The sequence below is a fragment of the Phalacrocorax carbo genome, chromosome Z (genome assembly GCF_963921805.1).
Source record: "Phalacrocorax carbo chromosome Z, bPhaCar2.1, whole genome shotgun sequence".
Lineage (NCBI taxonomy): Eukaryota > Metazoa > Chordata > Aves > Suliformes > Phalacrocoracidae > Phalacrocorax > Phalacrocorax carbo.
The window spans coordinates 16,584,650-16,597,147 of record NC_087548.1 but is presented as its reverse complement, the minus strand read 5'-3'; the positions used below and the strand labels follow the sequence as shown (position 1 = coordinate 16,597,147).

At 35.9% G+C, this 12,498-nt stretch overlaps 1 protein-coding gene across 5 annotated transcripts in view; it reads left to right on the top strand.

Annotated features, from left to right (window-relative positions):
• FYB1 (FYN binding protein 1) overlaps window positions 1-11,401 on the top strand; it is a 68,114-nt gene extending 56,713 nt beyond the window's left edge. For 3 of the 5 annotated variants that reach the window (XM_064438093.1, XM_064438090.1, XM_064438091.1), the window contains 6 exons: window positions 352-460; window positions 1,853-1,958; window positions 2,285-2,447; window positions 6,966-6,999; window positions 8,556-8,587; window positions 8,703-11,401. In XM_064438093.1, the coding sequence (XP_064294163.1) occupies window positions 352-460; window positions 1,853-1,958; window positions 2,285-2,447; window positions 6,966-6,999; window positions 8,556-8,587; window positions 8,703-8,725 (467 nt within the window). In that variant the 3' untranslated portion in view covers window positions 8,726-11,401. The remainder of the gene's footprint in view (window positions 1-351; window positions 461-1,852; window positions 1,959-2,284; window positions 2,448-6,965; window positions 7,000-8,555; window positions 8,588-8,702) is intronic. The other 2 variants (XM_064438094.1, XM_064438092.1) reach the window with 1 other exon arrangement.
• Window positions 11,402-12,498: the final 1,097 nt, after the last annotated feature.

The following is a 12,498-nucleotide window of genomic DNA, read 5'->3' as shown; positions in this document are numbered from 1 at the left end:
AAATACTTTGATGCAACACAGTGGGAAATGGACTAATTAAAATGAAGATTAAAGGCTATTGCATTAGCCAACATGTGCTAAAACTTGCTTCAGCTTAAGAAGATTAAAATATCAGTGAATACCTATTTTTATTAATAAAGAGTCTTATTCTGAAAAGGTTGGCTGGTGTTTGTTTTGCACAGTACAATGTGCAAAACTGAGAACCCAGAGTTACTATAGACAATAAACGGCTACAGTACTTGCCGCAATTTCTTTTCAGTTTAGCTACACTACCATAGATTGTAACACAATGTATTCACTACTCAAAGATCGCATAATAATTTTCCATCCTTTTAAACACTATTGTTTCAGATTATGGAGACAATGATGTCTATGATGATGTAGATTCTTCAGATTTCCCTCCTCCACCATCTGACCTCAAGCAAGTGAAAATGGGAATTACCCCCCTGATTAGAAATCTGTAATACATTGTGAAACATTTTCAAAGTATTTACTAGAGGCATATTGCTACTAATATATGCTTTATTTGCTAGTGTCAGGGTTTGTAATTCTCCTAACCCTACTGTTGACAATGGTAGTTGAATGCTTCCTGCGTCCATTTCAGATTGAAATAATTATTAGACCATGGAATAAATAAGCACCCTTTGAATTTCAGCAAATTCAGTCCCTGATGGACAATATGTAGAAATAAATGCACAGCCTAAACATACTTCATTGTAGATTGATTCTCTGCATGCAGTCCGCTTCCTATCAAAATCTGGGGACTGTTAGGACAAGTACTAGATCCCAGCTGCTGTAGTATTTTAAAAGGAGATAGTGCCCTGTGTTTATAAGTATAAAACACATCTGGAGGTGTAAAGTTCAACTTGGAAAACTTTCATCCCTGTACCAGGAAGTTATGGCCATCTCTGGAGCACAGATGTGTTATGAGCACAGATGTGTTATGAGCACAGATGCATCTGTGAAGATGACTGCAATATGTCACATTCTGTTGTCACTAACTCCACTCAGGTGGAGCTACAAAGTGCACTACAATAAAGTAGTCCGGAGACAGTAAAACAGGGAGAGATCTTTGAACTTTATAACCAAAGGAAAAGTCGTGGCCCTCCTAACCAAATCTAGGTTAGTTCACACACACACATTCATCATCAGTGAGACTGTCATCCGCAGATCCTGCAGAGATCAGGAAGGATCAAAAAGTCAAGTCAGACGTTAAATTGCCAGGTATAGCATCAGGAAGGGCAGTTAGGGCATGAAACTCTTACATGCTCATTGGCACAAGTCAACAATATTAGGGATGTGGGAAAAAAACCCAGAACTTGAAATGGGTCATGTAATGCAGATTCCCTGGTGTAGCAAGGTCTTCTATGGCAATATGGGAGTAACACAACTGCTGTACAAAAGGCTAAGATGTTCCAGCTGCCTCTGCAGCGAGACATGTTATTCAACCTGTTGCCCAAAGATCCATAGACTTCACAAAAATTGCTCCTTGCCTGGAGATTCTAAAGTGATGCGTATCATTTACCTAAATTATTTTCAGTAGATGTAAAGTTTTCATTGCTGTAGCAGCCAGACACTTCAAATAATTTTCCATATTCACTTACATGATAGATATATTAACATCAGAACTCATTAAAAGAGAATAGGAAAGACAACTCCAACTTTTTATTTCTTTTTAAATCAAATCTGTATTTTATTATTCACATTAGTTTTGTAGAGCAACAAAACCATACTGAAGACACATGAAGAAAATGCATTTACACTAAAATCTCACTAAAATTATCAGAAGCATTGTCAACACCTCAGACGTGTTGCTAATTTCATGTTTTTTTCCTGTAACCTCTTGGTTTAGTTCATCAAAATCAGCAAGCCTTGGAAAACATAAACCGGATGAAAAAGATGTACAAAAGCTTAAGAAGAGGGAAAAAGAAGAGAAAGAGTTCAGGAAAAAGTTCAAAGTAAGTTTTGTTCATATAAAATCGAAAGATGATAATACCTTTATCATGTCCTCTAATTTGTAACCCCGAATTTGCATCCCCGAATTTGCAAATAATCCATTATTTTGCCTTTGAAAGGTAAAGTATTACCACTTGTAAAAATTGCAGTCTGAGCATTTTGTAAGTCCAAATTGCAAGCATGGGCACATACTACATTGCATTAAAAATTACTTGCCTAATTTTCAAAAATGTAGTAATAAATGGGAATATAGTGGTCTAAAAAATGCATGATGATAAGCTTTATGTTGATGGTTTTTAACCAGCATCTCTTTATTTTATTTTTGCAGTTTGAAGGTGAAATTAAAGTTCTTTACTCTACCACCACCGTCCAGGATTTGCCCCAGAAAAGATGGGGACCTAAAGACTTACAGGTTAAACCAGGGGAGACTCTTGAAATTATAGAAAGTACAGATGATACCAAGGTCCTGTGCAGGAATGAAGACGGAAGATGTAAGTTCTATTAAAAAGCTGTAGTACAAATCAAATTGTCAGAGAATAATTGAGTCAGGACATGTAAAAAACCCTCTTTCTTGTCATATTAAAACAGAGCCTAACCCTTGCCTTTTTCCTTGGCTGGTGGTTGACAAGACGTAGATTGTTTTTATTTTATTATTGTGTTTTATGAGTGCCTTAAAAAAACTAAAAGTCCAATAGACAAGAGATAACAAATGTGAGAAAAAGGACATCTTAGTTATGTAAAACTTGTTTTGCATCAACTAAGATTAGCAGATGTTTTTGTTGCTTCTGTCTCCCTCTATTTGCCAAAAAGAGCATAGCTATGATGCCCTACAGAATCTAGTAAAAGTAAAATCCTTGCTGTACCTCTGGGAAGCACTTGTCCGTTGATCACAGCCAAGGGAAAATCAATAGCAATATTCTTACTTTGGACTGCCAGAGATGGAGTCTAATCTTTTCAACAGGGAGGAGGGAGGAAACTGCTTAGGAGTCTTCCCCCCAGCCCCTAGCTGATCCAAGGCATATGTCCTCATTGGCATGCCTGCCTGTTTTGGGAACTGCGCAAGGCCTTTCAGTGCTTCTTTGAAACCCTTGGCTAGGATGCGCATTGGCAGAAGATTTTGCGTTTTTGAAGAAGTCTGGAGCATCTACTGTTGGTTTTGATTTCTTAATGTGCTTCTGTTACAACACTTTTAAAAACTCCTAATGGAAAGTCACTTTGTGTAGGAACAGACTACAATCAAAGTAGCAGCATCCTTCCACCCACCTTTACTTTTTACCTCTGACCTATGTAGGAGACAGTCCAATACAATAAACCTCTTAAGGGGATTCAGTCACTTCTTTTTTTTCCCTCTGTACTCAACGGTTAAGAGTCTGGAGTATAGCCTTCTTCCTGGCAGGCCTGCAGGGTGAGGAAGAATTTGTTGCATAACAACACATATGTTTTTCAAAATATGGATTGCACTAGTGTAGCCACTTTCCAAAGAGCAGCTTTCAATGCTGCATTTCTTTGAATCAAGCTAGTAACAAAGTAGAAAGTAGTTCATGTTGGCTGTTTTCCTCACATAGTCTTCAAAGCCTTTCAAATACTGACAGGAGCAACTGCTTTGCAATGCATAAACGAGCAAAACAAAAATATCCTCCCTGAAAACATCTGAATAGATCTCTCTCAGTTTTCACATTAATTAGTGTAGTTTGAATCCTACTTCAGTGAAGTGCACGACAGTTTTGGTTATTTGCTCTAGTTGCTCTAACTCCTCATAACCTGAATCCATGATTTTACCTTTTGAAAGCCAGGTAGACTGAAAATGAATCATTAAAGATGTTTTTCTTATTTTCTTGCACATTAATTCTTCTATTTGATTGATAACTTATGAAGCACTTCCATAGCTTCATGCCTCTACCAGCCGTTAAACAAAATAAAAAATAATATTACAGTGTCTTCTCACCCCTTTAAGTAAGGGCTGCTGATATTAGGAATGTATTCTGCTATCACTTATTTTAATTGTCATGAAATGATTTGAAATTTCAAAAGTGAAACAAGGAACAGATTCTCTACCTTCTCAAATTCCTTCTTACTATTGCCTTGTGACCCACATACCTTTTGAAATACACAAAACTCTTCAATTCACGTTCATACATTTTGCTTAAACATGTGGATATAAACGGACTTGAGTGCCTAAAAATGCGACTTGTGTCCCCTCCAAGCTTCCTTTACACTGTCAGAGAGCAGCTGGCCTGATGTATCCTAGCTTTCAGTGGTGCTAAGTAATCAAGACGGATTGTGCTGGCCTGTTGCCTTGTTCCCTATTACTGAAGCCACAGAAATATGAATAAATTATTTAGAAACTGAAACTTTGGATGTGTAATTTTGGATAAGTAATTTTGAAAAAGTGTGAGATTAGCAGGGGCTGTATCTCCCACATATTTAGGGGCTAGGGACTGTCAGAAGAACCTGGATTATGCTTTGCAGCAGTAGAAGGACAGGCACATGCACATCTGGCTTGCAAGCACACTGTGTTTGTACACTATGACTATAAACGAAGAAATTTTGCTTCCATGTATTTCATGTGAGAAAATTAAAAGAATAAACAGAGAAGATTAGATTAGCCAAATTATTTTAAATGATTCCCAGTGAGACTTAAGGAGTCCTGGAAATTATTGGACTCTACTTAAAGAGATTTTTAAAAATATAAAGAAAAAAATCTATCTCCATGCCTTTATCCCAGATAATAAATTCTGAGGGAAGACAACCTGGCTAAGAATATCCTGAATAAACAGAGCTTTCCCTACATGTACTGACTTGCAATCAGCCTCAGAGAATAAGCAGGTGACTGAAACTCAGTAGCACTGGGTTCTTTGACTATTGAAGATTACCTGCAGTTTAACATTTTTAGTAAGCAAGAGTTATAACAGAATTTTTGTAACTATCAAATCTTCATGACCCTGAAGATATAAATACAGGCAAATGAAGCAAATTTCATCTCACATAGCTGCAATCAAATATTGAATGCGTTGAACAATTTTTTAATTCATGCAACAGTTAAGTCTTAAACAGAAGCTAAAGCAGATTAGTGTCACATAAAATATTATCACATGAAATTAATGCCTTCTTAGGCAACCTTCAGCTCTAGCACAAGACAGAAGTTTTCTCAAAAAATGCAGCATTTTTAACGTATTATGTCCTTCGCAGAGCAAATCACTAATCTGCTTTTAATATAGCAATTAATAAAGCATATTCTGGAAAAAAAAATTATTTACATTTGAGATTTATAGCAATATCTGATAGCTACCTATTTTAAGACGGAAATATGCCATCTTAAAATTAATTACACAAACTTTTTTTATTAAGAAAAGCTGTATATAAGAATTAGCTACTTATTACTATTTGCAGGCCTATTTGGGATATTATTCTTGTCAGATAGCTTTCCCAGTATACCATATAGGAATCACAGGACATTTTTATATATCAAAACATTGGCCAGTTGAAGACTGTGATAATTCAGCAGCTTTTGGGAACAGTACTAGCTCATTGTGTCTGTCTGATGCCAGTTTACAAGGGAACATTTCCCCTACCTGTAAAGTTACAGATTTTAAAAAGGGCCATTTCAGTTAGAATAAAATTAGGGCTTGGATGTAAAAAAAGCTTAGCACAAAATATGAGGTTCTTTAGCTGGACATTACTGTGCGGTAAAAAAAAAAAAAAAAGAAGATGCTTTCACATCTTGTTTATCAGAAAAGAAAAATTCATGTGAAGGAGGAAATAATTCCTTAAGGTAAAACAGTAACATCTGGGGATTCATCTAGACTGACCTGAAGGATCATCACCAGAAAGACTAGCAGAAAATTTATACTTTCTGTACTATATAATGGTTCCTCTCTGTACATGGAGTAGTAACAGCTCCAATAACTCAAGAAACTTTACCAATCAAGCTAACAAATTTATTCTAAAACCTATGAATTTTGAATGAATTACTAATGAACTATCATTTTAGTGTGACCATTTAAGCCTCCTAACGAATAAAAGAAGGAAACACACAGTAATTTCAAATATAACACAATATCCTGTTTCTCCTTCACAACCATCCTAATTTTGTACCAACATACTAATTTTTACCTACAAATATGTAATTATTTTTATGGTTTTCTCTTTGCTTGCATATGTTATACCGATTGACAAGTATTTCAGTAGATTACTTTTACCAAAGACAGCAAGTATTTTTTTCAAGAGATTAAGTAAGTTGAAGAAGAATATGTGTAGTTTTATCTGATTTTATTAGCAGTGCAACAGAGTAATAGAATAATTCATTAGTCAGTAGCTTTTCTAAGGTACTTCCATTATCTATGTAAAGAGTTGTTATTAATATGATACAGTTAAAAATTTTTAAACAGCTACAGTTAATGATAACTAATTGGTGCATACATCTCAAAAGACATTTTTTCCCCTGTAGGAAACTATACATATTTCTGTTATTTATTATTATAAATGTTACTATGTGGTTATTATTGTACAACATTTTTGTGCTATAGTTTGTGAACTGTACTATATTTTGTGTTAATACCTATTGTTTCACACCCCTCTCATGCGACCAGGAAACTAAAATATAAGATGAAAACCTAATCTTCTATGACCTGTATCACTATTTTCTCCTTTCAGCACTGTTTTTGTACACAATGGAAACTTGCAACAAAACAAGAGAAATTTCATTTTATGAATACATAAAGTACATGGCGCAGTAGACATCTAACTATTCTTGGAGCTACTGTAGCATTCTGATTCCCTATCTGAGGCATCATATTATACTAAATAAGTAGATAAGAATAACTAAAAATAAAATTGGACATAGCAAATTTTCCTTGAGTACCTAGGCGTCGTACATTGTTATCCATCTATTATGTCTTTCCACCTGAAATATCTGAAAAGAAAAACTGCATTTCACTAGAGCTAGCAAGAGAAGAAATAACATGAATATTTAAATTTAACTTGAATACTTTTCTATTTTCATTTTACAGATGGCTACGTTCTGAGAAGCAATTTAGTTGAGAAGTAAGTACAAAGTGATGTTTTTGAAAAATCTGTTATAACACTCGATTTTGCTTTAAACTGTTTGCTAAATAGAAGTGAAATGTAATTATTTTAATATGTCATTCTAGTCCTGCAAATGGAGTGATTTTTATAGAGTTTAGATTTCTCAATAATTAGTCACATATATCCATGCTGAAAATTTCCTCATTGCTTAACCATAAACTCTGGTTGAAACCATGAAAAATTATATAAATTACACATTATTGGTACTACAATCTATTACTGAACTGCACATTAATGTGATTAACTGTATTGATGCCTTTTCCAAATGGTTAACTAAAATAGACCAATTTTTCTTTAGGTTTATTTTTATTTCAGTCTTATTGGGATTGAGCAGATTTGGCTCAGCCTTGCCCTGTATAATTGCGTGGAGTTTAGCATTTAGGTTCTAATCCAAAACTCTTGTCAGACAAATCCTTTCCATTTCCTTCAGTGGGCTTTATGTTTATGAAATCAGATGTCACTTTTAGAACTGAGGCCTGCAAACATTTATACACGTTTAAGTTACATATATAAATAGCCTTATTGGCTTCCCTGGGCCTGTTCATGTATCCAAGTGACATATTTTGAAAATTCCTATTCATGGAGGGTGTATTATTTATAGACATTACCTAAATTCACAGAATCACAGAATGGCAGGGGTTGGAAGCGACCTCTGGAGATCATCTTGTCCAACCCCCGTCCTTGAGCAGGCACACCCAGAGCAGGGGGCACAGGAACGTCTCCAGGCAGGGTTTGAATGTCTCCAGGGAAGGGACTCCACAGCCTCCCTGGGCAGCCTGTGCCACTGCTCTGGCACCCTCACAGGAAAGGGGTTTTTGCTCATATTGCGATGGAACTTCCTTTGTTCCACCTTGTGCCCATTGCCCCTTGTCCTGTCGTTGGGCACCACTGAAAAGACTCCGGTCCCATCCTCCTGACACCCCACCTTCAGCTATTTATAGGTATTTATGAGATCCTCCCTCAGCCTTCTCTTCCCCAGGCTGAACAAACCCAGGTGTCTCAGCCTTTCCTCATAAGGGAGATGCTCCAGCCCACTGATCATCTTGGTAGCTCCCCACTGGACTTGCTCAAGCAGTTGTCTAAAAAGCTGCTTTTCCAAAGCCATTATGGCATTGCCAAGTACAAAAACAAATAAGAATTTCAAGGGCATACTGATTTTTTTTACTCATCTTTTCTGGTTTTCATTTAAAAAAAATCAGTAAGTATTTTGTGGAAATGTTTCTAAGTTATTTCAAATAGCTACTTTAAAGATTAGTTTAAAAAACCAACCTTTTAATAAAGCAAGCCTTTCACATTAGAAAGAAATATATCCAGCTCTACCCTTCACTGAAAATCCTTTGACCTGACCACCTTGCTCAACACTGTTTTGTTACCACAAAGGTTGCGCTTTTCTAATTAGCAAATTACTGGATAGCATCTCTGCACCATACTGCTACACTATTTTGTATCTGCATGCAAATACTAATATATATTTGATGTCTCAATATTTAATACATATTTTTTTTAATTTACAGTGATGGAGAGATTTATGATGATATTGGTGATGGTATGTTGAACATTTCAAACAATACAATAACTATATTCAATTACACCAAATAACTTTATCCTTGAGTCGAAGTACCACACAATACTAATATTTTTGCATTTTATTTCCATTTCAGATTGCATCTATGATAATGACTGATGTAGAATTCTATGCAAATAAGAGCTTCATGGAAGATCAAAATCTATTTCAGACTTCCTAATTAATTGTGAAAGCAAGAGAAGTCACTAAAGCTGATTACAAGTTAATCAGTTACACTCTTCTAAATGTATAATTAACCTTTTTTAGGATTTCAGGGTTTTGTCATCCATTGATTTGTACAACTTTCATATTGTCATTTATCTGAACAACTAAAATTCAGCGAATATGAACTGAGGTTAAGGTTACAATTTTCCACAGTGACAGTCCATGTAAAAAGTTTTTCAATTAGCTATACCCAAAGAGGCCAGCTCAGGTTTATGAAGGATACAGAGGAAAACAAACCCTGGCAACAGGTTTTGCTCTGGCTCTGGTCTATGAAACAGCAGAGGCTGCCACTCCGGGGAGGGCAGCATCCTGAAAAGAAAGGCTTCCTTTGGTGATAACATCCTGTTGTGAAAACAGGAAATCAAAAGTGGGCATCAGAGAAGACAACATGTTGCTGACCTGCCATTCTACCTGCAATAGCGCTAGCTACACTGACATGTACAGCCACATACCATTATTGCTGAAGTTTCTTCTACATTGTACTAATTATAGAATCCCATTTTCTAAAATTTATTTGACCATTTTCTAAGTACTTTAGACTAATAGTAATAGTAAAATAGTAAGGATGTTATATTACATAAAGCACTGAGATATAAACCATAGAAGAGTCTACTTCATAGTATAGCGTTGCTCAAAATATATTCAGAACATTTAGGTTAAGATTTAATTTCTGTTTAGTTTGAAAGTATGTTGTTATTGTCACTATAGTAATTTAGGCATTAAAATGCACCTATAAACTTACAATAAACTGGTTGGAAATAACTTCTAGATTAAATACATATTTGTATTCATCACACTATTTTGATAATATCTTTTTCTTCTAAGTACTATATTATGCACTAGTCTTGGCTAAATAACAGTATAGAAATTAAACATTTCCATGCTTATCCATTGTAGAAACATTTATTCCTAAAGATCATTGGTGATGCTGTCATCTGAATGAGCAAGTAGCAAATGAAAGTAAAATGAACGGATTAGTCATAATAATAAATATCACTTTGCACTTATATATCAGAATTCACTGGAAATCAAAAGTTGTTCACATTGAACTCCCAATAAAGCGGGTAAGCATGTGCAGAAAATAGAACATGTATTTGTAATGTGTGATGCTTTTGCTGTAGTGCAAGATAATCAAAAACCTGTAACAACCAATGTGGCTGGATCAGTGCAAGGAACTCCCCTTGATCATCAAGTCTTCTGTAATCCTCAAGGGAAGTAAGGTACACTGTGCAAACCAGTGCAATGTAGCAAGCTAGCCGGTTTAGCTTATAAACATAGAAAATTTGGCTCTGTTGAAGTCAGTAAGTTTTGGTCTTACCTTCAATGGAGCTGAGATTTGATCTTACACAAGTGGCTTTTACTGATAGTTCAAAACACAGTAAGTCTCTGAGGAGGTATAATGCTATGGGGATATCAAACATAAAATTTACTGTAGAGATAATAGCCTATAAGCTATTTTATACTGTATTTAAAATCACTGATAATACACTGAAAAGCTATATGCAAACTTGAGTTTCCTGTTCTGTATTTTCTATTCAACCAGCATCCGGGCATACAAATACCAATTTTATGTGTAAACGTCAGCACCAGCACCCAAACTTAAAACATGGCCATGTATATTAAGTACAATCAATGTGCCTGGCCATTTGGCTATAGCTGCTGGTGGTTTACTTATTTTTCAGGGGCATTCAAATTAGCCTAATTTGCATCAAATTAATGATATGCCAAAGAGCTGAGAGGGGATACAGACATTTAGAAATACACAACCACTTGTCAGTTAACAATATGATAGTTTTATACTTTACAGTTAATTATCTCAAAAAGAGTTTGTGCTGAATTCTAACATATATGTCCAATCTCATCTTAGTTTTGACTGATAGTAGAACCTCACGTGTTGCAGTAAGACCGACAAAGGAACTTTCCTTTTGAATATAGTTTATCTTGTGTTAAAGGATTTCAGTAGAACACAAACCTCTTTTGAACCCCTGAAAAAGAAGTGAATTTTACTATTTGTAAGATCTTTTGGTCATGTATTTAAAATAGCTTTTCCATGTTCTTAGCCTTGATGTGTTGTAGGTACTGTGTTTCCTTACTGATTATACTGACTGAATTGGTCTTATGATACATTAAATCATCAAAAGAAATAATCATAAGATACTTTAAGCTAAAACTCTGTGCATTGTTTGCACAGGTCAAATATAATGTGATTGTTACAGGGTGTTGAAATGTATTTATAAGGTACTACTCTGAAAAATTGCTGGTATTGTGTATCTTTTAATTATTTTACCAATGTCATTCACTGGATGCATTTTTTCTTTCTTCTGAATAAAAGCATGCTTTCTGACAAGAAATGTGGGTACACCATCTTCTGCCAAACTAGAACAACAGTAGCTGAAAAATAACTTCTGAAAATTATCACTGAGCGGCTGACAGAGTGAAAACCAACTTTATTATTGCTGCAAATGCAGCACAGCTACAATGTGGCATTTGTTTGTCAGTAATTACTATCCAGAGAGTGAGATGTAAGCAGAAAATCTAGATGGGAAAATCTATAGTTTAATAAAGACTGTATTTAAAGGGTTTCTCACCTGTAATTCGTTCTATTATCTTTTAAAAGAAAGAAAAGGAAAGCTGTTCCCTCTCTTGATTTTTTTCCCTCTCCAAACTCAGTCTATAATCCAGGAGTATTTGGCTGTGCCTGCTAAAACATTCAACAGTGAAAACATCAAAATATTGACATAAAAATTAGACTTCAGCATGAATACCCCAGTTAAGGTAAATAGAGCTGGTTTCCATCTGTGTTGTACCTTTACACTGTCCCAGTAAACAGGCTAAGCAAAACACAAACTGGGAGGGCAAAAAAGACTTCTCTAATTCAAGAGCTTTAGAGCATTTCTCTGCTGTTACCACAGGCTCTGGACTGCAGGAATGCAGCTGATCTCCTGTGCATTCCTGTGTAAGAGGTTTATATTCTCGATCCACATAATTGCAGATCCCTTGGCTACTCCTCCCACGGTGGTAACAAAACCCCCCTCTATGTGCAATCTGCTTGCATAATCCACCTCAACTGTGAAGATCAGTGCGTTAGTAAGGGGAAGGAAATTCAGTGGAGGAACCTAGATTCACTGTGGGCACTAGATTTGCCCTTACCACTACATTACTTTATGACAGATACAGGTGTTAGCATGGGTGTGTGTATGCATGCGAGTGTCTCTGTGTGTGTGTATCTTATGCCAAACAAGACAACTTCTGAGGAAACTAATGGACCTGTAAAAGGATACCCTTATGACTTCTGCATAGCAGCCCCAGACCATCCTGCATGGAAAGTCTTTTACATGCAGCTTCACTACAGAGTGAAGCACTTAAATGCTAGGAGGTGCAAGAAGTGAGTTTGTATTTGCACAGCCACAGTTCTGCTTCCTTTTGTGGATGTGTCTTTAACTGTGCGTGCAGTCTATAATTACATGATGGCTCAGTACTTTTTTCCACAGGATCCCCGCCTCATTTAGCGCATGGGCTGGATGAGAGTTAACAGAAAAGGCAGTTGTTCGGCCCTGCTCATTCAGTTTGTGGCCACTCCTTTATTTAGTGCAAATCTTCCCAAGCCTATGCTGCACCCAGAACTATTAGTTTCTCGTGGCATTCATCACAATGATATCTCAGATGCC